This window comes from Phyllostomus hastatus, unplaced genomic scaffold (genome assembly GCF_019186645.2).
Source record: "Phyllostomus hastatus isolate PE091 unplaced genomic scaffold, TTU_PhHast_1.1 phas_scaffold_78, whole genome shotgun sequence".
Classification (NCBI taxonomy): domain Eukaryota; kingdom Metazoa; phylum Chordata; class Mammalia; order Chiroptera; family Phyllostomidae; genus Phyllostomus; species Phyllostomus hastatus.
This window is the reverse complement of record NW_025334041.1, coordinates 17878450-17904034: the sequence shown is the minus strand read 5'-3', so window position 1 is coordinate 17904034 and position 25585 is coordinate 17878450. Positions and strand designations below refer to the sequence as shown.

At 35.7% G+C, this 25585-nt stretch overlaps 1 protein-coding gene across 1 annotated transcript in view; it reads left to right on the top strand.

The window, feature by feature from the left end:
• The window catches only part of HDAC9 (histone deacetylase 9), an 820804-nt gene that overhangs the window by 745296 nt on the left and 49923 nt on the right, over nt 1–25585 (top strand). The window contains exon 24 of the mRNA XM_045827591.1: nt 19337–19470. Coding sequence (XP_045683547.1) covers nt 19337–19470 — 134 coding nt within the window. The remainder of the gene's footprint in view (nt 1–19336; nt 19471–25585) is intronic.

The window sequence follows — 25585 nt, the reverse complement described above, 5'->3', positions numbered from 1 at the left end:
TCAGAATAACACAGTAAAGACGGCAGAATTTTGGTGAATTCTATCACATGGTGCATGAAGTGGATACAGAAACTTTTGGGCTTCAGAGAGAAACAGGCACATGAACACTCAGGGTTTAAGCACTGCTTTCTACCTGTCGATCACAGCTATTACTCTCAACCCTATCTTTGCCTTCGTCTTTTAACTGATTTTAGCAAACACCCAGGAAGTGTGGGCAAGCAGCAGCCAGGAGCAAAGGGCTTCCCTGCCACGTCTTTACGAAGAAAGTCAGCCACCCTGGGAATATGCTAGATTTCGTGGGCTTGGGTTCCTTCTCTCCTCTCTCACGTGTCAGTTCTTAGTCTGCACATCTGGCCTGCAGAGTATCTCAGAATGTTTATTTCCGGACCCTGAGAGGCTTTCCTGAGCATTGCTTGGGTAGACTCCACATTTCGTTCCTGTTAAGTTGCTTTTTTAGAGCATGTAGTACCCAAGCAAAGGAGACAATACACTTCACTTGTCACATTATCTTAAAAGTTCTGTGAGTGTGTGTGATGGAGGGAAAGGGGTCAAAGATGAGTTGAAATGTTTTAAGTTCAAGAATAGGAAATTTGTCTTCATCCCTGGAGGGAAGCAAAGGGAATGCTGAAGCACTGATCTCCCCGATGACTCAAGCGTCCCAATGTTTGCAGTCAGCCCTGACCAAGAACTCAGATTCACACATGGGCACTGCCCAGTCTGGATGTCCCTCTGGCTATATATGAATATGAGGAACACCACCATTTCATTTATTCATGAAATACTATTGTTTTGGCTTACTGGCTGTCATGTCTAAAATTGAGATATTGAACAACTCTTTCAGAATTGCACAATTAAATCGAAAGTGAAAAAGACGTATATGTGAGAAACAACAGTATCTGGTTAAGTGAATTCTGCAGACAACACGTGTAGTGATCAGGGAAGTTTCTAGAATAGTGGTAGTGGGCAGCAGAGCTGGCTCTTGAATGGTGACTTAGAGATGGGTAAGAAGAAGAGGGAAAGCAGATGAAAGGAAGGGCACAAGTAAATATCAGCAATCATTTGTGGGGCTTTACTGCTATCCAAAGCACCTTGTGCTTAAGTATCATAGATAATGGTCATTCTTCCATGTATTCACCTTAGCTCCAGTTCACAGAAGAAGAAATGGAGACTCAGCAAAATTAAAGGACATGCCTGAGATACCACTGATGACAGAGAAATGGAATTCAACCTCCCAAATCTGTGTACTAGTCCAATTCACTATCCAGAATGAATCCTGTTTAGGAGTGTCCATATGGCAATATGGCATATCGGGGCCTGAATTACCAAGCCAAGTAGTGTTCACATTATCATTGGCAGATATTAAAGGGACATTGAGAGGAGAAGCTATGGAAAGTGGACAATGGGTAATATTTAGACATATTCCATTAGAGTCAAGTGTGGATGTGCAAAGAAATGTCCTACTGGAAACTTGTGATTGAGAATTAGATCTAGAAAAGTATGGTAAGGAGAGCTAGGGAATTCAGTCTCTGACTTAGGGATAATGGATATAGCTGTGATAGTGAAAAGATTCCCTGGTAGACAGTGTTTGCAGAGGGAGAGTAGAGTACTAAGGTCAGAGGCTTGGGAGTGCCCGTGTGTCTCAGGTGGAAGGAGGCAGAGGAGCCAGAGTGGACACAGGAGAGAGGGAAAGGAAGGAAACCTGACTGTGATGCCACAATGCCCGTTGAGAGTGTTTATCAAAATGGGAAGAAATATTAATGATACAGAAAATCAGAGTGCTCTTCAAGAGATTGTCTATAGGTTAATGCATTTAAGTGAGATATTTATGTAAATTATTTACAATTTTCTCCCTCATTTATGCCAACAATAGACAAGAATTCTAGGCTTTGGGGTGATCATTAAAAATGGCCCCTAAATTAAACCATGAAATAACCATGCTTTATTACCTTTTCTTGTTTATTGTATCTCTCTCCTACACAAAAAGGCTAGTATATTCTTGAGTAATGTGTTCTCACACAGCCAGTCTGACCCTATATTTTTACAAATGCTGCTACCTCAGTTGTTTCAGCCAAAAGCAACACTTGAGTAGATCCAATATTTGACTGAATCAACCAGTTGGGATGGTGAGGTATCCTAGGAACCTACTTTTCCATGTATAGTCAGTGATAGCAGGTGAGATACATCAGAGTTCTCCTATTAATACCATTTGTTTTAATTCTAGGGTCCTGAAAATTCATTTTCCTTTGGGAATCATGGCCCCTCTCACATCTAGTTTTTCAGTTGGTTGAACATAAGCCAAGACTTTTTTGTTTAACACATTGCATGTCTCCCTTTCTCTGTTCAAATCAAGCATTGCACTTGGAAGTAGTAGGTAATGAGAAGGCACACACCATAGAAAACTTTCTTCAATACTTAATTATTGAATTAATAAATAATAAGATGAATTTAAAGGCCTACTCATAACAAAAATTGCATGTGCTCAGGGAATATTTTATTATCTTTAGAAGCATGAAGCCAGTAGGGCACTTATGTATCATAATTTTGCAAATTATTGTTGTCAGAGCTGCCCTATTATCATTATAACTTAAACTATTTGCTGAGTGGAAAGTTTTCTTCATGTTGGCATTTTACTCTTCATAATTCCTTGTAAGAGTAACCAACATGATGTTAACAAGGTTTTGTCTTAAATGGGGGTAGTTTCCTTCAAGGCTATATTGAGAAAACTAGGAAGACATAGTTCCACTTAAGAAATCTTCCTAATAGTAGAAAAAAGTTTTCATCATTCCAGAATTAATAGACAGTTATGTAACTCCTCTTACAATGAGCAAGACACATGTTTATGAGTTTTACAAATATTAATATTTAAATATTGAAATGAGGCCTTCATATCTAAAGCTTTCTGACAAAGATAAGCCATTGACATAAATTTGCTGTGTAAGCACCCTTCTTGGAAGTCGTATACTACACAGGGACCCAGGGTAGAGGAGGAGAGCCCTTGAAGGGGAGGTGAAGGGTAGCCCAGGGCAGGGAAGCATCCAGAGGGCAGGTTGAAATGTTACCTTCTGTGCAATTTCATGGAAGGCCAAACCTGCAGTGACAATGCACTCTATTATTTTGATTTTAGTGCCTATCTGTGCTGTTGATAAAATAAAACTGGGTCAAGTTTACTTGTGTTTGGTAGGCTTAAGTGGTTGACTACTATGAAGTTATAAAAGATATCAAAGGATCAACCCAAATAATAGAACTGAAAGGACGCTTTGAGAGTTTGTAATCAGCTGTTTCTCAGTCCTCGGTTGAGGGATTTGCTTTAATGCAGAGTCTGGGTCTCACCCAAGAGATTTGGATTCCAACTTGGTTGTTAATGAGGCTCAGGAATCTGCATTTAATAAACACCCATATGATTTTGATAAGCCAGTGGTTAATATCACTTAAAGAAATACTGACTTAGTTTAAACCCTTTATTTGACCCACAGAAAAATAAAAACCTAGAGATGGGAGTTGGCTTTATCCTTCAGGTCATAGAACTTGAACTAGAATTTAGTTGAGAGTACCCATTATAACTGTTGATGTAATGTCATCCGATATTATTCAAATTCAGAATCAGAGGTGCCACACTGGTTATGTCACTGATGCTTCACAAGGCAAGCTAGATAATTTTTTCTAGAAACTAATATTCATTAAGTAATAATCAACAAATGCCTTGGGAGGGCTTAAGCAGCTGGCAGGCAACATCTGGTTATCTCTTAAGAGAAGTAATTTCTCTAGCAAATTTGAGGTTGAAAGTAGTTACCAGTTACACAACTCTTTTAATACATGTTGGTTATGTTAACAGTCATATTCTTTTAATAGTCACTTTGAATTTCTTTTGTCATACATTCTTAATTAGGTAATTTAGGGCACCTAGTTGCTTTTCTTTTCCTGAAGTTACGACACTTAGGATAAGAAAAATGCTGATGGCCACAGCATAATAAAATTACCACATTTTCTAGCCATAGGTCTGTCCATTAACATGCAGATCCTGAAATTTTAACTGTTTTTGGTAAATCTGAACTGACACTCTAAGGGAGGAGCCACACACTCAACAGCTGCATCCACCAAGTGTATTTCAGCTTGACTTCTAGGCCAGTGAATTTGTGATCATCTTTAGCTAGAAAACGTGTTGCCTAATCTCATTACAGTCTCTTGTTAAAAGATATCCATGACCTCTAAATTCTAATGATTCTAGAATTACCAGCAGATTTTGCATCTTCATTTATTCTGATAGATTCCCAGCCAGACCCAAAAGTTGTGGCTACTCCTCTTCATCTTTGATCTACCTCCCCATCCTAAATCTGGCCTCTGCTTACTTCACTCTCTCAGCGTTCAATTCCACAAGCTTGTCATCTTTCAGATCCCTTAAGTGCCCGGAAGTATTTTACCTAAAATGCCACCACCCTTCCTGAAATACTGTTTTTGCCATGTTGAAGGTTTTAAAGTATTTTATATGACACGAGGTGGATATCGGGTCTCATTCACAAAGAAACTGTGCTTAGGACACAAGACCTGATGCGTGATCAAGGGAATGCTTCTTTTTCATGTCACAGGTCTTCAACTTGGAAAAGCAGTGGTGGGGGTGGGGGGGGCAAGAATGCAGGATAAAAACCACAGTGAAATTTACTCTGAGATAATTTAATTTTTCTCAAAAGAATGATAGTTATATTCAAGTGCTTGATGGATATGTGGTGTTCCTGTTTTCATCTACCTTTAATTCATTCCATTTTATTAAATGGAAAATTGGAATAGCGTATAATAGACCAAAACCACTCTGATGACAAATATTTGAAATGAAACCCTTTTTGGGTCCATATGGCAAGTTGAAGTAGGGCATTTGTGAAGATTGTATCAGATCCTGGCCATGTTCGCACTGCAGGTTTTCTGCCCCAGTGTTGGAGAATGGGATACTTTGAAAAGAGGTACCCTATTGGGTTTATTAGATTCCCATGGGTTTTGCTGAATGCTATGCTTTACTTTGTAAATGTTCTTTAAGTATTTCAATTAAATGGTGATTTATTTTTAAAATCAGCAATAACAAATGTGTAATAGAAGTCAAGTATTACAGAATTCTTAATCTTTAACAAATACATTCAGAGACATTTTGTATTTATTTAACATACAATTGCTGTCTAATTTAATCTAAATTAAATGGTTGCTTGCAACCTTTAATTTAGAGGTTCCCTAACCTCCTTTTATGGCAGGGAAAAATAAGAAATCATCAGTTTTTCCCAGAGGGTAGATACTTATCTTTTAAAATCAGGTATTTTGTCTTGAAATTAAAAACCTAGGTCATTTGGGAAATAAAATTCTAAGGAATGTTTTGGCAATGAGACTTATGTCCTCATTTTACTTAGAAAAGACTAATTTGTTTTTCCACCATTCAACAAACTTTTAAAATTTAGCTGATACTTATCAGTTCTTTGCAGATAAATTATCCTCTGTCTTGTTTATAGGCATCTATCTATTTTGAGGAGTGTGTATATTGAAATTCAGCAGCAGGGGTTTTTATTGTTTGTTTTTAAAGAAAAGACCAAATAGGGTACTATGTGTCAGGTATTTAGTTGGAACTATCAATTCTTTAAAAATCAGGTAGCCACCAAGTAACCATAAAGACAGATAGTATGAACTATCTGTCTTTTTAAAGTCTGTTTTCTTTTTTAAAAATGGAATTGTGTTCCTGAAACATGCACAAGTTTGCTAACCTCTATGAATTCAACAAAAAGTGGGGAAAAGAAATGGTACCACAAGTATTGCTGTGACCATCATTATCTGAGCTTAATTAATATCACACTGAGGTTGAAATGAAAACTTACTTTCAAAAGTTCGTTTGAAAAGAACTAGGAGAATTTTTGGGGGGTGAGAGTGGTGGGAGTGGTAATATATTTCCTTTCAACTGACATTATCTGAAAAATCAAAGTAGATTTTTTCTGAAAATTTATTTGTATGAATGTAAGTTATAGCTTGAATAAGAAAAATGATTTACATTCAGTGACATTTGATGATTATTATTCAGACACAATTGGTGCCGTGAATGTAAGACTCGTGCTTCATTAGACTCGTGCTTCAACATCATTTGGATTTATACACAGTACACAGATGAGTGGATTCATGGTCAGGTCCTGGAGTCAACCAACCAACTTCTCAGTACGGTTTGCCATTGACTGTGGCTTAGGCAAATCAATCTCTTTATAACTCCGCCTCCCACTTTGGCAACGGTGGGATGATTAAATGAGAGAAGGCATTTCAGGCGCACAGGATGGGACCTGGTGATGTTAGCTCTCACTGACATTAGTTTAATAAGTGACATAAGGGGTAAGGGTAGGGGCTGTCTTGGTTGTACTCAAAACCATACCTCATTGGCCATCACAGTCCATGTCACCTAGTAGCTTCTCAACAAATACTTTTTAATTAAATTTGTTGGGGTAATATTGGTTCATGAGATGATTTGACTTTGGGTGGTGGGCCCACAATGCAAAATACAGGTCATGCATTATAGAAATGTACACTTGAAATCAACAAATATCTTTAGAATGGACCAACCACAATTGTTTTCTTGAGTCCTCTTGAAGGCAAAGTGTTCCAATTTCACTGTGTGTAAAACTAAGTGAATTTTCTTATACACTTTATAGAACTATGTAAGAAACAGTCTGTGACAAGGACTTGACTTTTCTCTTTGGCCCTTATATTTCTTTGAACCTGAATTTCTTCTGAAACACTGGTCCTAGTCAGTCTTTGAAAAAGATTTTCCACTAACCATTTTCACAATATCTTTTTAAAAACACTCTTTAAAAAAGGAAAATTGATATTCTATATCAATTTCTATTCTATATTCTATAGTAGGTATATCATTAGTATAACATTTTTCTGGGCCTTGCTTTTCTTTACTTTTCTCCAAAACTTGCTATCTAGCCAGTACCACTGTGGGCCCCAAATCAAAAAAGGTGAGGTTTGTGGTTTAAGAGCCTGGACTCCAGAGTCAGAGAGCTTAAGTCACACCTTTGCTGTTTTACCTTGGACAATGTGCTTAACTTTTCTGTGTTTGTTTTCTCATCTCTAAAATAAGAATAGTGGTAATGCCTTATATGCGTGGGTGCATGAGCATTAAATGAGTTATAAGTTGTTTAGTATAGAGCCTGCCTTTCATTAAGTTCCATATAAACTTTAGTTGTCATCACACATTCAGCCAGGTCCACAAAGTCAGCGTCAAATTTATCATGCTGATGTCAGTTATTTTATTATCATATTGAAAATTCCCAGCACTGCACTAAGCAGTGGCTATACAAAGTCAGGCAAAACATGGTCCCTCTGCTGGTGGTCTACAGCCTGATAGGGTGAACTCACAAGTCAAGGACTAGAGAGAGAGAAATAGATATAAGGAGACATACAGATACAAATTCTACACTTCACAAGAGGTTCAGGAGGTTCATTATGATGAATTTAGAGGAAGACTAGGAGTTAGCTGGATGTGGACAGGGCATTCCATCAGCAGAAGCTCAGAACTGTGGGTACTATTTGATTGCAGTGTGCATCAAACTGCATAAACATTTAAATCTATGTCATGGGAAGTATGAGTGTGTGAGCATGTCAAAAGATGGGGCTGGAGAGACAGACCATGGCTTGAAGACTGTGAATTTAATCCTGAAAACTGTGAGAAGACAATGACAAGTGGTTTTGTGGCTGGGGTGTTGAACTCACTGTTCTATGCTGGTGCGCTTAGAGTTTTTGCTAGCATGCTTGCCCGCCTCCAGGCCCATGGTCTTCTAACTTCTCCAGTCCTTCAGCCACATAAGACCTCCTAGGATTCCTTGAGCACTAGATACATTAGCTAGAAAAGCCTTGCAGGATCCAGCCTGATACGGCCAATGATCATATACCTTTAGTGGAGCCCTTGGTTCTTTTCTTTACATTTTATTTTATTTTATTTATTTTTAATAGTTCATTTTTTACTGTATTTCTTTAGAAGAGTTCACAGTTCTGGAAATCTTTGTTTGAGAAAGATCTCCTAATCTACATGAACTCAAGTTCATCCAGGAGTGGCGTTCTGTTGTTTTAAGCAAAATGACCCATAGAGTTTGGCTTTGTTTCAGGGATATAGAGAAGCTAGCAGCATTGACTCTATTTGAAGTATCTCATCACAACTGAAAACTCATCACAACCTAATTTTTATCCAACAGCCTGCCTCCCCCAGATTCTAGACACTATTTGCTGAGGCATTGTCTTACACCTCAGCATATTGGCATTTGACACTTTGTGGTAGAGAATAGTGAGAACAGATGAACTCTTTGGGCACATGGTGACATGCATTGGTTACATCACCTCATTCTAAATGAAAAGTAAATATACTTTATGTGTGCAGATTTTTAAAAATATTACATGGGCTCTTTGCATTTATGTTAAACATGCATTGCTCTCAGTGGTTAAGACCTCAGACTCTAAATTCAGACAGCCTGAATTGAGTCCTGACATTCCTGATTTCTGGTTGTTTGCTCCTCTATGGAAAGCTGGATGTTCCCCTCATGAGGTTGGTGTGAAGACTGAGTTAAATCTCTATAGAAAGCCCATGACCTGGCACAGGATAAACATTTTAGAGTCACTAATTATTGTAATTACCACTGTTATTCTTTACATCTCCGTTTACCTCATAAAGCAGAGTTATGATACACCTGTAGTATATTCAGAGATGTGGGAAAATGTGTAACCTAAAACATTGCTCATTTACCATCTCACCATTCTATGGATGACAAGTATAGGCAAGCTTAATAATTGTGTTCTCTGCTTTCGGGTCTCCCTCTGATATCAAGACCTCAGCCAGGGTGGACCCCTAATCTGGAGGTTCCAAGGAAGACTTCGTTTGAGCTCACCCAGGTTGCTGACCAAAATCCTGTACCTTGCAGTTTCAGGGCTGAGATCCCCCTTCTCTTTGCTGGCTAGAAGCCACCAGGATTCCTTCTCATGTGGGTCTCCTTTATTTTCAAACTATCAATGGTGCACCAAATCCTCTTATGCTTCAAACGTCTCTAATTTCTTTTTATAAGACCAGGTGAAGAACACTCCTTGCTTTCAAAGGTCTCATGTGATTAGATCATCTCCCCTGCAACACTGCCCCAAATCTCTCTTTTGTTTTAGTCAAAGTCCACTGAAAAATCCCTTTTTCACAGGAATATAAAAACCCTATATCACAGGATTATATAGTATTCGCAGATTCCATCCACATTCAAAAGGGAGGAGATTATGCAAGGGCAAAAGTCATTTAGGGTCATTCTGAGAATTCTACATACCATACTCTTCGATTGAAATGGAATCAAGTAAGCATCCCTCTGTGAAGCCTTATAAAAGCTTTATAAAATGTGTTTATTTTATAGCAATTACCTTTATGTTAAATTATAGTCATCTGTGTACTCTTTCCTTATATTTTAGTTCACTGGAAGCAGGAGCTATATCTTATTCATCATTGAATTTCCCTAGCTATCATTAGTATATGTACCCACTAAATATTGGTTCAATTTGAGTAGTGCAAACTACTGTAATGGGATCATCATTGCTTAGTGTGAGTCTGTCCTGCTCTTGTTCCATCCTGCTTGGCCAATTATGCATGAGCATCGATGAGAGAATAAGTCCCATGTGTCTGATGCATTATTGAAAACAGCAGCAAAAACTAGTGATTGGCAAATCAAATCGCAGTTGGGGTTTGGCAAAAACAATTTTGTTGAAGGCTGGGAAGGAATGCTCCTATAATGTCCAAAAGAATTTTCTAGGGATTTTTTCCCCTCACTTGTTTTATGTTTATGTTTTTAAAGGGAAATTTAAATTCACATGTTTCTGGTTTATTTACAGTTAACACACCAGAGCAATGATTTGTTAAAGCCATTTGGTGTCTAGGAATTCTTTCTAAAGTTCCTTTTGAACTGGAAATCACGTCTGAAAATATGGGTGATGTTAGTATCGATGAGTTGGCTGATTGGTGGCAAACACACTCACTGCAAGCTTTGGATCCTGCCTCAATTCTTTTGTTAACTGTTTGCTTTGATAATTCACATTCATTTCTTCATTCTTCAAATGAAAGTTGGAGTATAGAAATTGAAATTTATTCCTAGATTAAAAATTCTATGATTAAAATCTTTTTAAAAAATATCAAAACTGCCCTGACTGGTGTGGCTCAACGGGTCGGGTGTCGTCTTGCAAACCAGTCAGGGCACATGCCTAGGTTTCAGACCAAGGCCTTGGTTGGGACCATGCAAGAGGCAACCAATCCATGTTTTTCTCACACATCAATGTTTCTTTACCTCTTTCTCCTTCCCTTTCCACCTCTCTAAAAATATATTTTAAAAATATTTAAAAATATAAAAACTAAGTACCTGTTATGTGTCAAGTGCAGTTCAATGCCCAGTGCTTGTGTCTTTTTTTTTAGAGGCTTCTTATGATTAGATATTCATTTCATATCTGGGAAGTAGAATAAATAATCCTTAGTTATATTTACAGGTGAGAAAATCAGGTTCACATATCTTTTTTAAGTATCAGATTTACATGTAAATCTGTGCCACATATAAAGCATTCACTGAATAGCCGTTGACATGTAGATGGATGGTAGATAGAAGGATGGATGGGATGGTCAAAACACCAGTCAGCCTTTCTTGCCACTTTTTACCTTTGGAAATTCCTAAGGATAAATATTTTTTAATTTCATTTTTCAGAAATAATGGTATTTGAATAGTCTGTTGTCTCAGACTTTGTTTAGGATACACACGTACTATTCATTTGTTTTCGAAGAGTGCTGAGAATATAAACATACCTCCTAGTGTATTACTGGCTACAACAGTAAAAGGATTTTTACTATGGTTTAAAGTGCCTTCTTTGAAACATATGCAATATTTACAGGGCTGCTTAGAATAAGCCAACTGAAAGATTTAATGATAATAATCTCCATATTTCTTCTAAAATTGATTTCCGGCTTCAATGAACTTGGAAAGAGTCCTGGGACATCAAATAAATAAAGATCATAACATGAAATGAATCTTCAGAATATGTTCATAAATTTACATTTTAAACATGACCAGAAAATATATATCTTTGCCCATTATTAAGGTGATACTTTAATGAAAAATTTTCATTTGCATGAAATAAACCTTTTTGGCTACAGATGAAAGGATTTTATGGTAGCGACAATGGTTTTGTGAGTTAAATGATCCCAACATCATCAGGAACGAATCACAAGTGCCTACCATATGAATTACAGCACCATGAGTCTTAAAAAGGTATTTCTGTGGAAAGCCTTCTTCCCATCTGCAACAATCAGATTCTGCTTTGAAGTCCTGCGAGAGAGCTTCACAATACATGAGACAGCCACATGCTGCCCAAACTTCTCTCTCAACTTGAGTTTGACTGCGTTTTCCTCAAGAACAACATGGTAACTTAATGACAAAGGGGTTCAGCGAGGAAAAGGGCTACAGTTTTGTAGTTAGACTTCACAGGATGTGCATTCTGCAGTGATCCTTCCTGGACGTAACTGTAGAAATAGGCCAGTAGATGGACAGAATAAACTTTCAAATTAAAATGGGACACCTACTACGTTAAGCCTGCAATGAAGTCTTCACAAACATGTCAGGCTCAAATTAAACTATCCTGTTTAAAAATGTATGAATTTCTATTGAGGCTTTTTAGCCATATCAGAAAGTGTTAAAAAAATGATATAAAGTAATAACATTAGGTGTCAACATTTCAAAAGAGACTGTTATTACTGCTGACTTTCCCTCCACTACCTCTGCTAAATGGCAGCATGGGGATGGGGATTTGCCACTATCATTTTTGCCTTTTTTGTTTTAATAGTCACCTGAGGATATATTTATTGAATTTAGATAGAGAGGAACGGGGGTGGGGAAGAGAGAGAAATCGATGGGTTGCCTTTTATACACTCCTTGACCAGGGATTGAACCTGCGACCTAGGTATGTGCTCTGACTGGGAATTGAACCCACAACCTTTTGGTGCATGGAACAGTGCTCCAATCAACTGAGCCAAAAAAACTGAGCTACTTTTGCTTTTTATATTTGAAGCTTTTCCTCAACAAATACAGAAATATTAGTGGAAAAACACTAGTGAATAGGAGATTGATATAAGCAAAGTTAGGATTTTATAAGTAGAAATAAAATAACTTGTCCAATCACTTTGTGTCAGTTACTTTATTAACCAAATGAATCAAGATTCAGGTACCTTTCTTTGGGAGGTGGCTGCTGAATCTATTACAGTCTGATCTATTACAGAATGGCAGAATAGCAATGGTAATTAGCTGTAGTTTGGAGAGAAGTCTCTCTTCAATTCCCAGCAGAAATCTCTTAGTTTTGGCCTCATAGGGACTTCCAGAACACTATTGTCAATTTCATTATAAAAACAGACTTTTTCTGAGTATCTCCCATTTCTCTGAGCTTCTATAAGAATGTTTCAGTGATCCACAGGCATTGCCAAACATGTAGGTTTTAAAAGAATGAAGTTAAGGATATAGGTAAGATAAAATGGTGATGGAGACTCAACTTGGGGTGGTAAACACACAATACAGTGTAGAGATGAGGTGCCGTGGAATTGTGCACCTGAAACCTCTGTAATTTTGTTAACCAGTAGCACCCCAGTAAATTCAATTAAAAATACAGTCAGAATCAGAACATATTGTAACGTAATAAAATAAGGTAATACCATTCTTGAGTAAAAGAATGAGGTTTATAAAGTTTTGACTGTACTCTGTTCCCATTTTGCCCTTTTCTGCTTTCCTGTTTGTGTTCTATATCATGCTCTGGTTTTTTAAAAAAGGATAGCAATATAAAGATCAAGCTCTTTCCATTCTAAAAAAAACCCTAGTAACAATAGAATCAGATAAGTGCAGTATATAGTGCCCACTTCAACCATATAAGAGGGTATTTTCTGCAACCTTATATATAAATCAGAAAACCTAGTAATAACTTAAATACCTAAAAATAGAGAATTGGTTGGTATATTAATACATTTAAAATGATAGTATAGCCCTGGCTGGTGTGGCTCAGTGGATTGAATGCTGGTCTGCGAACCAAAGGGTCGTTGGTTCACTTCCTAGTCAAGGCACATGCCTGGGTTGTGTACCAGGTCCCCAGCAGGAGGCGCATGAGAGGGAATAACACATTGATGTTTCCCTGTCTCTCTTTATCCCTCCCTTCCCCTCTCTCTAAAAATAAATAAATATATTGTATTAAAGCTGTGTGTAAAAACTGTTTTATACTAAATTGATATTTGTAAATATAAGTTCAAAAAAGTATAACATGATCCTGTTTTATTTTTAAAATATGTAAAAATAACAAGCATAAAATAGCACAAAAGTAGAATTGGTATTTCCAGTTGGTAGGACTATAGATTTACTATTTTATGTATATAATTATTTTATTACTGTTTATTACTTATTAAATAGTAGACAATATATTTATATAGTATATGATAGTATATTTATTATTATTATACTCTCTTATGTTATTTTTCTACTATTTTCCAAATTTTCTACAGGCAACATGTCCTAATTTTGATTTTTAAAATAGTTGTTTTTAAATGGAAATGAAAATAAAGCAAGTTAGGGTTGTTTCCTCTCACTACCACTCTTCTCTGGGAACAACTGGGGAAACATTGTAGAGAAGTGTTTGAGACGCATTATTGTGAAGAATGAATCCTTTTGTGTTAGTTATTAAATACCTATCCAAAGTTACTCTTTGAGCCTTCTTTGATCAACTTTTCCTTTCCAACAATTTTTCTGCACTAAAAAAGTACTGACACAACATGGCTTCTTAGAAACAAGCTGCGTGGAACATCAGGAAATTCAAATTGAAACTGTTAAATTACTATCATATTTACAACTTATTTAATACTCTCTTTAGGAGCAAAAAATATTAAATCTGCTTTTAGCAAATCAACAGAACTGAACAGAGGCTTTTTAACTGAAATGCTCTTCTAATTCTCTTTCTCAGTGGTGTCTGAGTCTTGGTAGTTACCAGTTCTCCTGTGTATGGTCATCAAAAGAAATGATTTGTTCCAGTATAGCTTCCTGCTCATTCTTTTAATTTAATGTTGTTTAAATTAAATTGGATTAAGTTAACTTAATGCTTTTTCAAACAACCAGGCAACAGATAGGATTCTTCAGTGTAGTGGTGATACTGTGGTTGTCACGGTAGTACTTTGTTCATGCCTCCTTCTAGATTTCCTTTATGAAGTTTAAGGTGCCGAATCTCACTCTGGAACAAAGTCCGTAGAGAATTCCATCACAGTGGGGAGACTGCTGAGGCTGACTGAGTGCATAGGTACCTGTTCGGTCGCAGTCAGGGACCTGAGCTGCCCATCTTGTCGCCCCAGGCATTCGGCCCCTCCCTCAGCTCTGTACTTCCCTCACAAAGAAAATCCAGAAACTAAGGTATATCTGGACCCAAAACTCCAGTTCCATTCTCATATCTAGTGATTTATTGGGCCCAAGATATATCATGTTTACAGGCATGTTTTGTCACCTGATTACTTCTTTTTCTTTTTTTTTATTGTTGTTCAAGTACAGTTGTCTCCATTTTCCCCCACCACTCCCCCCAACCCCAGACATCCCCACCTCCCACCCTCGATCCTACCCCTCTTTGGCTTTGCCCCTGTGTCCTTTACACATGTTTCGGACAACCCTTCCCCTTTTCCCCGTTATCCCAGCCCTCACACTGAGGATTCTCCAGCCCTCTTGATGAAAACATTGCTAGCTATGGTTTCTGCTACAGTTTTTCAACTGTGCAGATTAAGTATGCTGTGGAAAGTAGGCTGAGCTTGTGTGCCTTTTGTGAAGCTAGAAGTAAAAACTCTTAAATGAAGCTTGTAATTATGCCTATTAAAACTGTGTTACATGACTGTTAGTCAAATAAACACACACACACACACACACACAAACTACTGAGAATTTTATCTCACATGTCCTGAAAAAATACCTTGACATTGGCAGCCACAGTTTGCTTTTCTAATCCTAAATACACATATACATACATACAACAGTAATGGACACAGTATAATTCAGGTTCCTAAAAATTATTCTCGACCTCTTTACTTTGATTGGGATAGAGGGCACAAACCATGTAGAAATTTCATTTCTTGGCTTGAATGTTTTCCGCATGCATAGCTTAGAGTTCAGCTGCCTCAGTCTGTGGCTCCAGAGATCACATGGGTAACATGTGAATGGAAATAAACCCTGTAGGTAAAAGAAAGAGGAATTTGGATAGAGATCAAAGATTAGCTTCATTCCATTCTCTCCTTCCACTTTTTACTATCCCATCTAAGTTTGGTATTTTATGGGCCTTTTTCTTTATTCCCAGAGGAAAGAGTGAATTTAAATCAGATTTGAGACTTTTGCACTCCATTTTGTTTTTAAATCCATGTGATTGGATCTGCTCAGTAGTGACTTTGGATAATTGAACTCTCGATGGCGAGGACCCTTCAGTAAGAAAGATAGAGTGTTCTGGGTTGATTCCTTATTATATTTTTTTCAGTTATTACTGTACCCTGGTTTAGAGTATAGGAAAAGTTGTTCATGATATTTAGCAGTATGATTACCAGGAAAATTTGTCTATGAGTATTAAGAGTATTGTTTGTTTTTTTATCTTCTAGAGTGGAACTAATTACTATATGCTATTAACCTTGACATAGGCCAAGAACATTTCTAAGCTTTCAGAATCAGATCTTTGCATTACACATTTTCCAAAAGCTTAACTATTCTTTTTATAGTAATCAGATAAGTGAAGTTTAGTGTGGTCAGTCTCATTCCTAAGTGGCTTGTGGAAAAGATTCCTTTTGGTATCAACATGAGCTCCATAGGAAGTGAGAAATGTTACAATACTTGAAAGAACTTGTTACCTGATTTTTAAATCACTTTTAGAATATTTTACCAACTATTTAGAAACATAGGATAATTACAAAGTGACTATTTTGACTTCCATCAAAATAACAGCTAAGTGTATAGATAGACTCAACACACTGAGCTGTTTCAAGGCAGTGGGGAAGTGAACACATCTTGTCCATGGCTAGCCTCAAGCACCAGACTGGAGCTGAAATTCTGGACATTTCTGGTTTATTGGATGGGTATCTGTATGCATACCAAGGATTAAGATGATATTATTTAATTGTCCCAAAATGAAAGCTACTTAGTTCAGTTGAGGGGGTGGTGATTCTCATTGTTTGACAAATTTTATAGACTTTTATTTAGTTCTTCTAACTCTATTCCAAGAATTTTCATTCTTTTCAGACAAAGACCACAAGACCTAAGAGAGGACTGGAAGTTGGGTTTGAATACAGCCTAGGCACACTTGCAGAATGCAGAACATGTATTTCTATATGTAAGGTTATTCTTTCAATTTTCATAGATGTAGAAATATTCTAGATAGTATTAAGTATTGTATGAAAAAGGTAAAATAAGATAATTTTTGTACTTTAGAATGAATAGTGCAAGAAATTAAAAATTGGAATTAATGTAAATATTGAAAAATGAACACCAACTATAGACACAAAAAAGATTATTAGTGTGTAGGGTTGGTTGGGTATAGAGGAGGGATGAATAGGTGGAGGCCAGAGGACTTTTAGGGTAGTGAAGCTGTTTCATAGGATACTAAAATGATGGGCTCATGACATTGTGCATTTGTTAAAGCCTATAGAACCATACAACACAATGAATCCTAACCATAGACTTTTGTTAACAATAATGTATCAATATTGGCTTATCAGTTCTAAGAAATATACCCCATTAATGCAAGATGTTAAACAGGAAACAACAGTGAAGGGATGGAATGGTTTTGGGGAACTCTGTACTTTTTGCTTACTTTTTCTGTAAACCCAAAACTACTTTAAAAATAAAATTTATTATTTAAAAATATAATTGATTAAAATTTATTTATTTTTTAGACAGAGGGGAAGGGAGGGAGAGAGAGAGGGATACATGAATGTGTGGTTGCCTCTCCCACATCCCCTACTGGCAACAAGCCCCGCAACCCAGGCATGTGCCCTGACTGGAAATTGAACTGGTGACTCATCATTTTGCAGTCCAGTGCTCAATCCATTGAGCCATACCAGCCTGGGCAGTTTTATTTATTTTCACTTATTCTTTTTTATCATTTGCAATTGCCCCTGAAATTCGGCAGGTTGAATGAAATCTTAACTTTTTAAAAATGTTAAATGAGAAACATTTACATTTGGCAATATGAAGAACTACATATCCTGCCTGAAATACTCCTACATGAAAATATCAAAACTACTCTTCTGAGTTTATGAATGACTTCTAAAAAGATGAAAGAACATGAGCAAATTCTAGCCTTGTGGCTAGAGCTTGAATATTATAGACTACTACATACAGGAAAGAGACTCAAAGTCTTGTGTCCATGAAGGGGAGGGTTTTGATTGGAGACCAGAAGGAAGAAGGAATGTCAAAGGGCCAAATCTAAGGAAAAGGATGAATAGGAGGAAAGGAAATACTGCCAAATAAAACAATAAATCTATCTGAGATATGGCTATCAATAAAATTTCAAAGGAAATTTTAGAAAGGAAAAAAAAAGTTAATTTCTTTCCCATAAGATTTTGTTATCAAATTTTGGGACCCACATTTGCAATTAACAAATAGCCCTTCAATCTAACAATTTAAAATTGATTCTAGTTGGTAGTGTCCCAGTCATCCAGCAGAGGCAAACAAAATCACACTCATCCGAGGTTTCAAAAATAAGTATCACATTCAACTCAGGCTTCAAATACTTCTCACATATTAAGTTCCAATGAATATGAGCTAAAAAAATTCAAGAAACACAGGAAAGTTAAGATATCATGATGGTTAATCAGAAGAAACAACAAACACTAAAACTAAATGATAAGGACTTCAAATAGCAGATACAGAATATAAAATAATTACATCTAAAGGAAGAAACAAAAACATAAGACTGAGAAACTATGAAAATGACTAGGAAGATATAAAATGTAACCAAGTGGAACATCTAGAATTGAACAATATAATCACTGAAATGAAAATATCAGTAAAAGTGATAAACAGACACATCTGGAGAACAAGTCTGGATAATAGATCTAAATCAAAAGAATACATAATGCGGGACAGAGAGGTACATAGAAAATATGAAAGAAAACTTAAAGACATTGAGGATATAATGACAATGAACATGTATATCTAATTAGAGGTTCAAATAAGAAAATGGAGACAATTAAAACTTTATTTCAATAAATTTGAACACTTAAATAAAAATATATTTCTTTGCAACTATAACTTTAGAAGATATTGAAAGCATGAGTAGTCCTATAATCCCTAAAGAAATTCTATCAATAGTTTAAAATCTTTCTCAAAGAAAATGCAAGACTCAAATGGTTTTCCAGAGGATTTCTACACACCATTCTAGAGTCAGACAATGGGAAAAGATCTCAACCATGTCAAAAGTCATTATGATCAATACAAGAATGGGAAATATTAGAGTAAGCCTGTTCGTGAACATAGATGAAAAAAAAACCCTAAACAAAACATTAGTGAAACAAATCCAGCTGTGTATAAAAAGGGTAATACATCACAAGCAAACATTTTAATCCATAAATTCAATATGGGTTAATAATTAGAAATAGTAATGTTAACTCACACTATAGAATTATAGGAGAAAACCCATCTTTTGGTGTAAAGAGGCCATTTAATTAAATCCAACATCTATTCATAATAAAATCTAATTCCAAGCATGGAAATAGAAAGGTCCCTACTTATACTAAACAAGAACCCTGTAACAGGCCATTATTCACCTACTCCCTTGGCCAATCACTCCAAATGTTGTGAAGGTTGTATCTAAACTGGAATTCTTACATACCTGTAAAAGTCTAATGTGATAGTAATTTGAGGTGATACATAGAAAATTTCCTTTATAATGAAGATAAAGGCAGATAACAGAGACAGGAAACAAATGTCAAGTGGATGGCATTATTTACCTTATTAACATTGGTCATATACTAATTTTTTTGTTCCAGGTACATATAGAATGTTTTGTGAATGTTCTATGCCATGCTTAGAGCCATATTGACTGGTGCAAATCTTGGTTTTGATACTTCTTACCTATTAGGGTCTTGAGTTTTGGTTCCCTCATTTGTAAATAAAGATACTAGGACCTCATTTTTCAAGTTATTGTGAGTATTAAATGAGTTAACACATGGAAAATGCTGAGAAAGGACATGCAAAAAATAAAATGCTCTATCACTATTATACTCTACAGATGTTCTCTCTTGATTTAATACTTTGAAATTTTTTTTGTATTTTGGTAGGCTTTGGTCATTTGACGAAGCAATTGATGACATTGGCTGATGGACGTGTGGTGTTGGCTCTAGAAGGAGGACATGATCTCACAGCCATCTGTGATGCATCAGAAGCTTGTGTAAATGCCCTTCTTGGAAATGAGGTAAAAAAAAAAAACACTAACTAAAAGTACAAGAGAGCAAGGGTCAAGGACAAGGAATGTATGCATGCATATTTTTGTCTTTTTTAAAAAAACAATTCCATGTACTCAGCACAATGTTGCTCTTACAATTCTAAGAAAGAAGATAAGCCTTAGGTAAGGGGAGTTTACATATTCTCATGTGATATGCAGTAACTTTTGCCCCATCATAGGATCTACATTGCACCCTCCACAATCAACTTATTGGCAGAACTCAATAAATAAGATAACCCTTGGGAAGAGAAATGCTTTGCATATTGACCTCACTAATGAACATTGAAAAAGAGATAGCTCAAAGATATCTCTTGACATTTTCAGTAGGATTATGTTACTTCATAGGGGAAAAAGCTTTTTTTTAAAAAAAAAAAAAGTTTAGCTTTATTAAGGTATAATTGACAAAATTGTAATGTATTTAAAGTGTACAATATACATTATGAAATGATTTTTACCATTATGTTAATTTCACACATTCATCATCTCATGTAGTTGCTTTTGGTTTTTGTTTTGTTTTTTTTTTCCTTTTGGTGAGTAGTTTCGTTCTACTCTCTTAGCAAATTTCCATTATACAATACAGTATTATCAACTATAGTTACCATGTTCTACATCAGATCCTCAAACTTATTTATCTTACAACTAAATGTTTAAAACATTTTTACCAAACTTTTCCCATCTTCACCTACCACTACCACCACACCCATACCCTTTCCCCTTCCCCCTCTCCCCTGGTGACCAACATTCTACTCTTTGTTTCTCTGAGTTTGATTTTTTTTTTGGTTTCTCATAAGTGACACCATGTAGTACTTTTTATTTGTTCTTTCTCTATCTGGCTTTTTTCACTTAGCATAATGCCTTCCAAGATGTTGCAAATGACAAGATTTTATCCATGTTGTTATAAATGACAAGATTTCCTTCTTTTTTAAGGCTGAATAATATTCACATATCTATATCTACATATATCTACATATATCTACACACACTACATATCTACATATATCTAAATATCTATATATATCTAAATATCTACATATCTACACATCTACATATCAACACGTAGACATATCATGTTTTCTTTATTCATTCATCTGTCAGTGGACACTTATGTTGTGGTGATTTTATTTCCTTTCAATATTACCCAGAAGTGGGATTGCTGGGTCATACAGCAGTTCTATTTTTAATATTTTGAAGAACCTCCTACTGTTTTCCATAGTGGCTGTACTCAGTATACTGTCCCATGAACAATATACAAATGTTCCTTTTTTCCACATTCTCACCAACATTTATTTCTTTTCTTTTTGGTAATGCACACCCTAACAATGTGTGAGAGAATGGCTAATTGTGGTTTTGACTCGCATTTCCTGATGATAATTGATGTTGAGCGTCTTTTTATGTGCTATTGGGCATTTGTAAGTCTTCTTTGGAAAATCATCTACTTGGATTTTGAATTCAGAACCCTTTTCCCATTTTTAACTGGTTTATTTATTTATTTATTTAGGCAATAAGTTGTATGAGTTCCTGATATGCTTTAGATATTAACCCCTTATTGGATACATGGTTTACAAATATTTTCTCCCATTCCATAGCTGCCTTTTCATTTTGAGGATTTCCTTTGCTGTGTAGAACCTTTTTGTTTGATGTGGTCCCACTTATTTATTTTTGCTTTTGTGGCCTTTGCTTTTGGTATCTAATCCAAAAAACCATAGTCAAGACCAAAGTCAAGGAGCTTACCTGCTGTGTTTTCTTCTAAGAGTCTTATGATTTCAAGTCTTACATTTACATTTTAATCAGTTTGGAATTTATTTTTCTGTATAATGTAACAAAGGGGTCCACTTTCATTCTATTGCATATGGCTAACTAGTTTCATCAACACCATTTATTGAAAAGACTGCCTTTTGCCACTATATATTCCTGGTTCCTTTGTTGAAGAGCAATTGACCATATATGCATGGATTTATTTCTTGGTTCTCTTTTCTGTTCCATTAATCTATTTGTCTGTTTTTAATGCCCACATCACACTGTGTTGACTATCGTAGTGTAGTTTTAGATCAGGAAGAGTGATATCTCAAGCATTATTCTTCTTTCTCAAGACTGCTCTGGCTATTTGGGGTCTGTTGTGGCTGCATATAAATTTCAGGATTTTTTTTCTATTTCTCTGAAAAATGCCTTTTGATAGGGATTACATTGAATCTATAGATCACTTTGGATGCTATGAATGTTTTAAAATATTAAGTCTTCTGAGCCATGAACATGAAATATTTTCCATTTAAAGTGGTAGAATTTACTAGTAAAGCCATATGATTCTGGATTTTCCTTTGTTAGGAGGTCTATGATTACTGATTCAGTTTCCTTATTGGTATGTTCAGATTTTCTAAATTTTCTGATTCAGTTGCATAGTTTTGATGTTTCTAAGAATTTATCCACTTCTTTTATATTATCTAACATGTTAGCATTTAATTCTTCATAGCCATTTTATTATCATTTGTAATTCTCTGCTATCAGTTGTCATGCCCTCTTTCATTTTTTTTTATTAATAAAATCAATTAATAAAATTGAGGCTTCTCCTTTTTTTCTTATTCTTGGTAAGGTTTGTCAGTTTTGTTTTTTCTTTTATAAAACCACTTCTAAGTTTCATAGATTTTTTAATTGTGTTTTTAGTTTCTATTTTCTTCTTCCTACTCTGACCTTTATTTATTTCCTTCTGCTACCTTGGGCTTAGTTTAGTCTTCTTTGTGTAATTTCCTGAGGTATAAAATTAGGTTGTTTATATAAGATCTTCCCTTTTTTAATTGATTAATTTTCCAATTATAGTTGACATACAGTTTCAGGTGTACAACACAGTGATTAGAAATTTATTCAGCTTAGAAAATGATCACACTGTTTAGTACCCATCTGACACCATACATAGTTATTATGTTATTACTATATTCCTTTGCTGTTCCGTACATCCCCATGACTCTTTTTATAACTGACAGTTTGTACTTCTAATCCCTTTCACCTTTTTTATCCATCCCCCCAAACCCCTTCCCATCCCGTGACCATCAATTTGTTCTCTATGTCTATGAGTTTTGTTTCTTAATGTAGGCATTTATCACCATCAACTTCCCTCCAAGAACTGCTTTTGCTGCATCCCATAAATTGTGGTGTGGTGTGTTTCCATTTTTATTTACCTCAATATTTTTTTTGTTTGTTTTGGTTTCTTATTTGGCCCATTGGTTGTTTAGGAGCATACTATTAAATTACCATGTATTTGTAATTTTTTAAGTATTCTTCTTGTAATTGATTTCTAGTTTCATGCCATTGTAGTTGGAAAAAAATGCCTGGGATGATTTTAATCTTTCTAAATTTGCTAAGACTGGTTTTGTGGCCTCACACATGATCTATCCTGGAGAATGTTCTATGTGTGCTGGAGAAGAATGTACATTCTGTTGGCACTGGGTGGAATGCTCTGATGTGTCTGTTAGCTTCTTATACTCTAACGTATAGTTTAAGCCCAGTGTTTCCTCGTAGCTTTTATGTCTAGATGATCTATCAGTTGTTGAAAATTGGTTATTAATGCCCCCTACTACTACTGTAATTTTTTTCTATTTCTCCCTTTAGATGTGTTAATATTTGCTTTGCAAATTAAAGTATTCTTACGTTAGACACAGTTACAGTTCTTCTACCTGCTTGATAAATTGACCATATTATCATTATATAATGACTTTCTTTATCTCTAATTATAGTTTTCAACTTAAAGTTCATTTTTTCTCATATACCTAACTCTGCTTTCCTCTGGGTTCCATTGGCATGGTATATCTTTTCCATCACTTTACTTTCAGCCTGTGTGTCCTTAAAACTGAAGTGATTCTCTTAAAAGGCAGCACACAGTTTTATCCATTCAGTCACTCTATGTCTTTTGATTGGAAAATTTAGTCCATATTCATTTAAAGTAGTGATTAATATATATGGGCTTAGTATTGTCATCTTGCTGTTTTCTGGCTGTTTCATAGTTCTTTACTTCCTCTCTTGGTATTGATTATTTTTCCATACTGGTATGTTTGATTCTCATTTTTTTACCTTTTGCTTACCTACTGTCAGTTTTTGTTTTGTGGTTACCATGATGCTTGCAGAAAGCATTGTCTAGTTATTATAGTGTATTTTAAGCTGATAACATCTTAACTTCTAATGCAAACAAAAGCTCTACATTTTTACACTGCCTTCCCTCAATTTATATTTTTGAAGTCACAAATAAAATCTTTTTTTATATTGTGTGCCCATTATTATAGTTATAGTTATTTTAATACTTTCATCTTTTAACCTTTACACTAGAGTTAAAAGTTATTTACCACAATTACAATATCAGAGTATTCTGAATTTAAATATGCACTTACCTTTTCCAGTGAGTTTTATATTCTTATAAGTTTTCATATTACTAGTTACCATCCTTTCATTTCAACTTGAAGAATTCCTCTTCACATTTCTTTTAACATCAAACTAGTGGTGCAGAATTCTTCAGCTTTTGTTTGTTTACAAAACTATTCTTCTTAAGGACAACTTTACTGGGTAAAGTATTCTTGGTTGGAAGTTTTTTCTCACTGCACTTTAAATATCTCATCCCATTTCCTACTGGTATGCAGTTTCTGCTGAAAAATGTATTCATAATCTTATTTTTTCTCTTAAATGTAGCAAGTTGCTTTTCTTTTGTTGCTTTAAAGATCTTCTCTTTATCTTTAACTTTTTACAATTAAATTATAATGTGCCTGGTGTGACTCTTTAGTGCCATCTTAATTGGTGTCTTTGGGTTTCCTGGGTTTGAATGTCTGTTTCTTTTCCCAAATTAGGATAATTTTCAGCCATTATTTTCTCAAATAAGCTTTTGGCCTTTTTCCTTCTCTTTTCTTCTTTAACCCCTATAATGTATATGTTGGTTGGCTTTATGGTGTCCTGTAAGTCCTTTAAGTTACCTTCATTGTTTTTTCATATATTTTTTTTTCTTTTTGTTACTCTGATTGGGTGAGTTTCAATGTCCAGTCTTACAGTACCCTGATCACTGATCCTTTCTTCCATTTGATCTACTTTACTGTTGAACTCTATTGAAATGTTCAGTTAGTGTATTCTTCAGCTCTATGATCTCTGTTTAGTACCCTTTACTATTACCTATCTCTTGGGTTAAATATTCTGTTTATGTGTATCTCTCCCAATCTCAGTAATCATCTTTATGATTGATATTTTGAATACTTTTGGGTAAATCATTTATCTTCATATCATTAAGATTACTTTCATTAATTTCTGAATATATGTCTTCTTTTGCTTATAATATATTCCCCTGGGTTGTTTTTTGTTTTGTTTTGTTTTGTTTTCATTTTTCTTGACTCTCTTTATTGGTTTGTGCACATTGTACATAATAGCCACCCTCCCAGTCTTGACAGATTGGTTTCATGTAGAAGATGAACTTCATCAAACAGCCCAGTGCAAGATACTGTTCACCACCCAAACCTTTGTGATCATATAAGCTACAGTCTTTGTTGACTGTAGCTCCCAGTCAGTGGCTCCCAGTGGTTGAGTGTATGCCAAGAACTGTCAGTGTCCCTAAGGTGAGGATTACAGTCAGCCCCTACATGTAGGCTGACTGAAAGCTGGATCCCCTCCGTAAAGAAACTGTGACATGGGAATATTTGCCTGTTCCTTCTGCACTGGGCCTGGGTATATAGCCTGTGGCAGGTGGGAGTTGCTCCTGTGCATGCTTAAACACTTTTTGTTTGCCATAGTCTTGTGGGACTCATGAAAGCATGCTATGTTGGCTATCCGAGCTAGGTAATTTGAGGGCTGATCCTTTGGGTAACAGCCATAAAAGCTGGGGTGCTAGATATATGAAAAAGCTCCTTCTAAGTAGATATTGGTAGGTTGGTTTTATTGTTGAGGTAAACCAGAAATAGAAGGCAGAAGTGCCCACCAGCTCTTTTAGGCTCTGGGGAAAATCACAGCCAGCACCTTGATGCGTGCTAATTAGAAGCCAGACTCCCTCGGCAGCAGCTTGTAAAGTATGTACTTCCCTTTCCAGGGAAAGACTGGGAGATGGGCTTTTTCCCTCACTTGCTCTGCT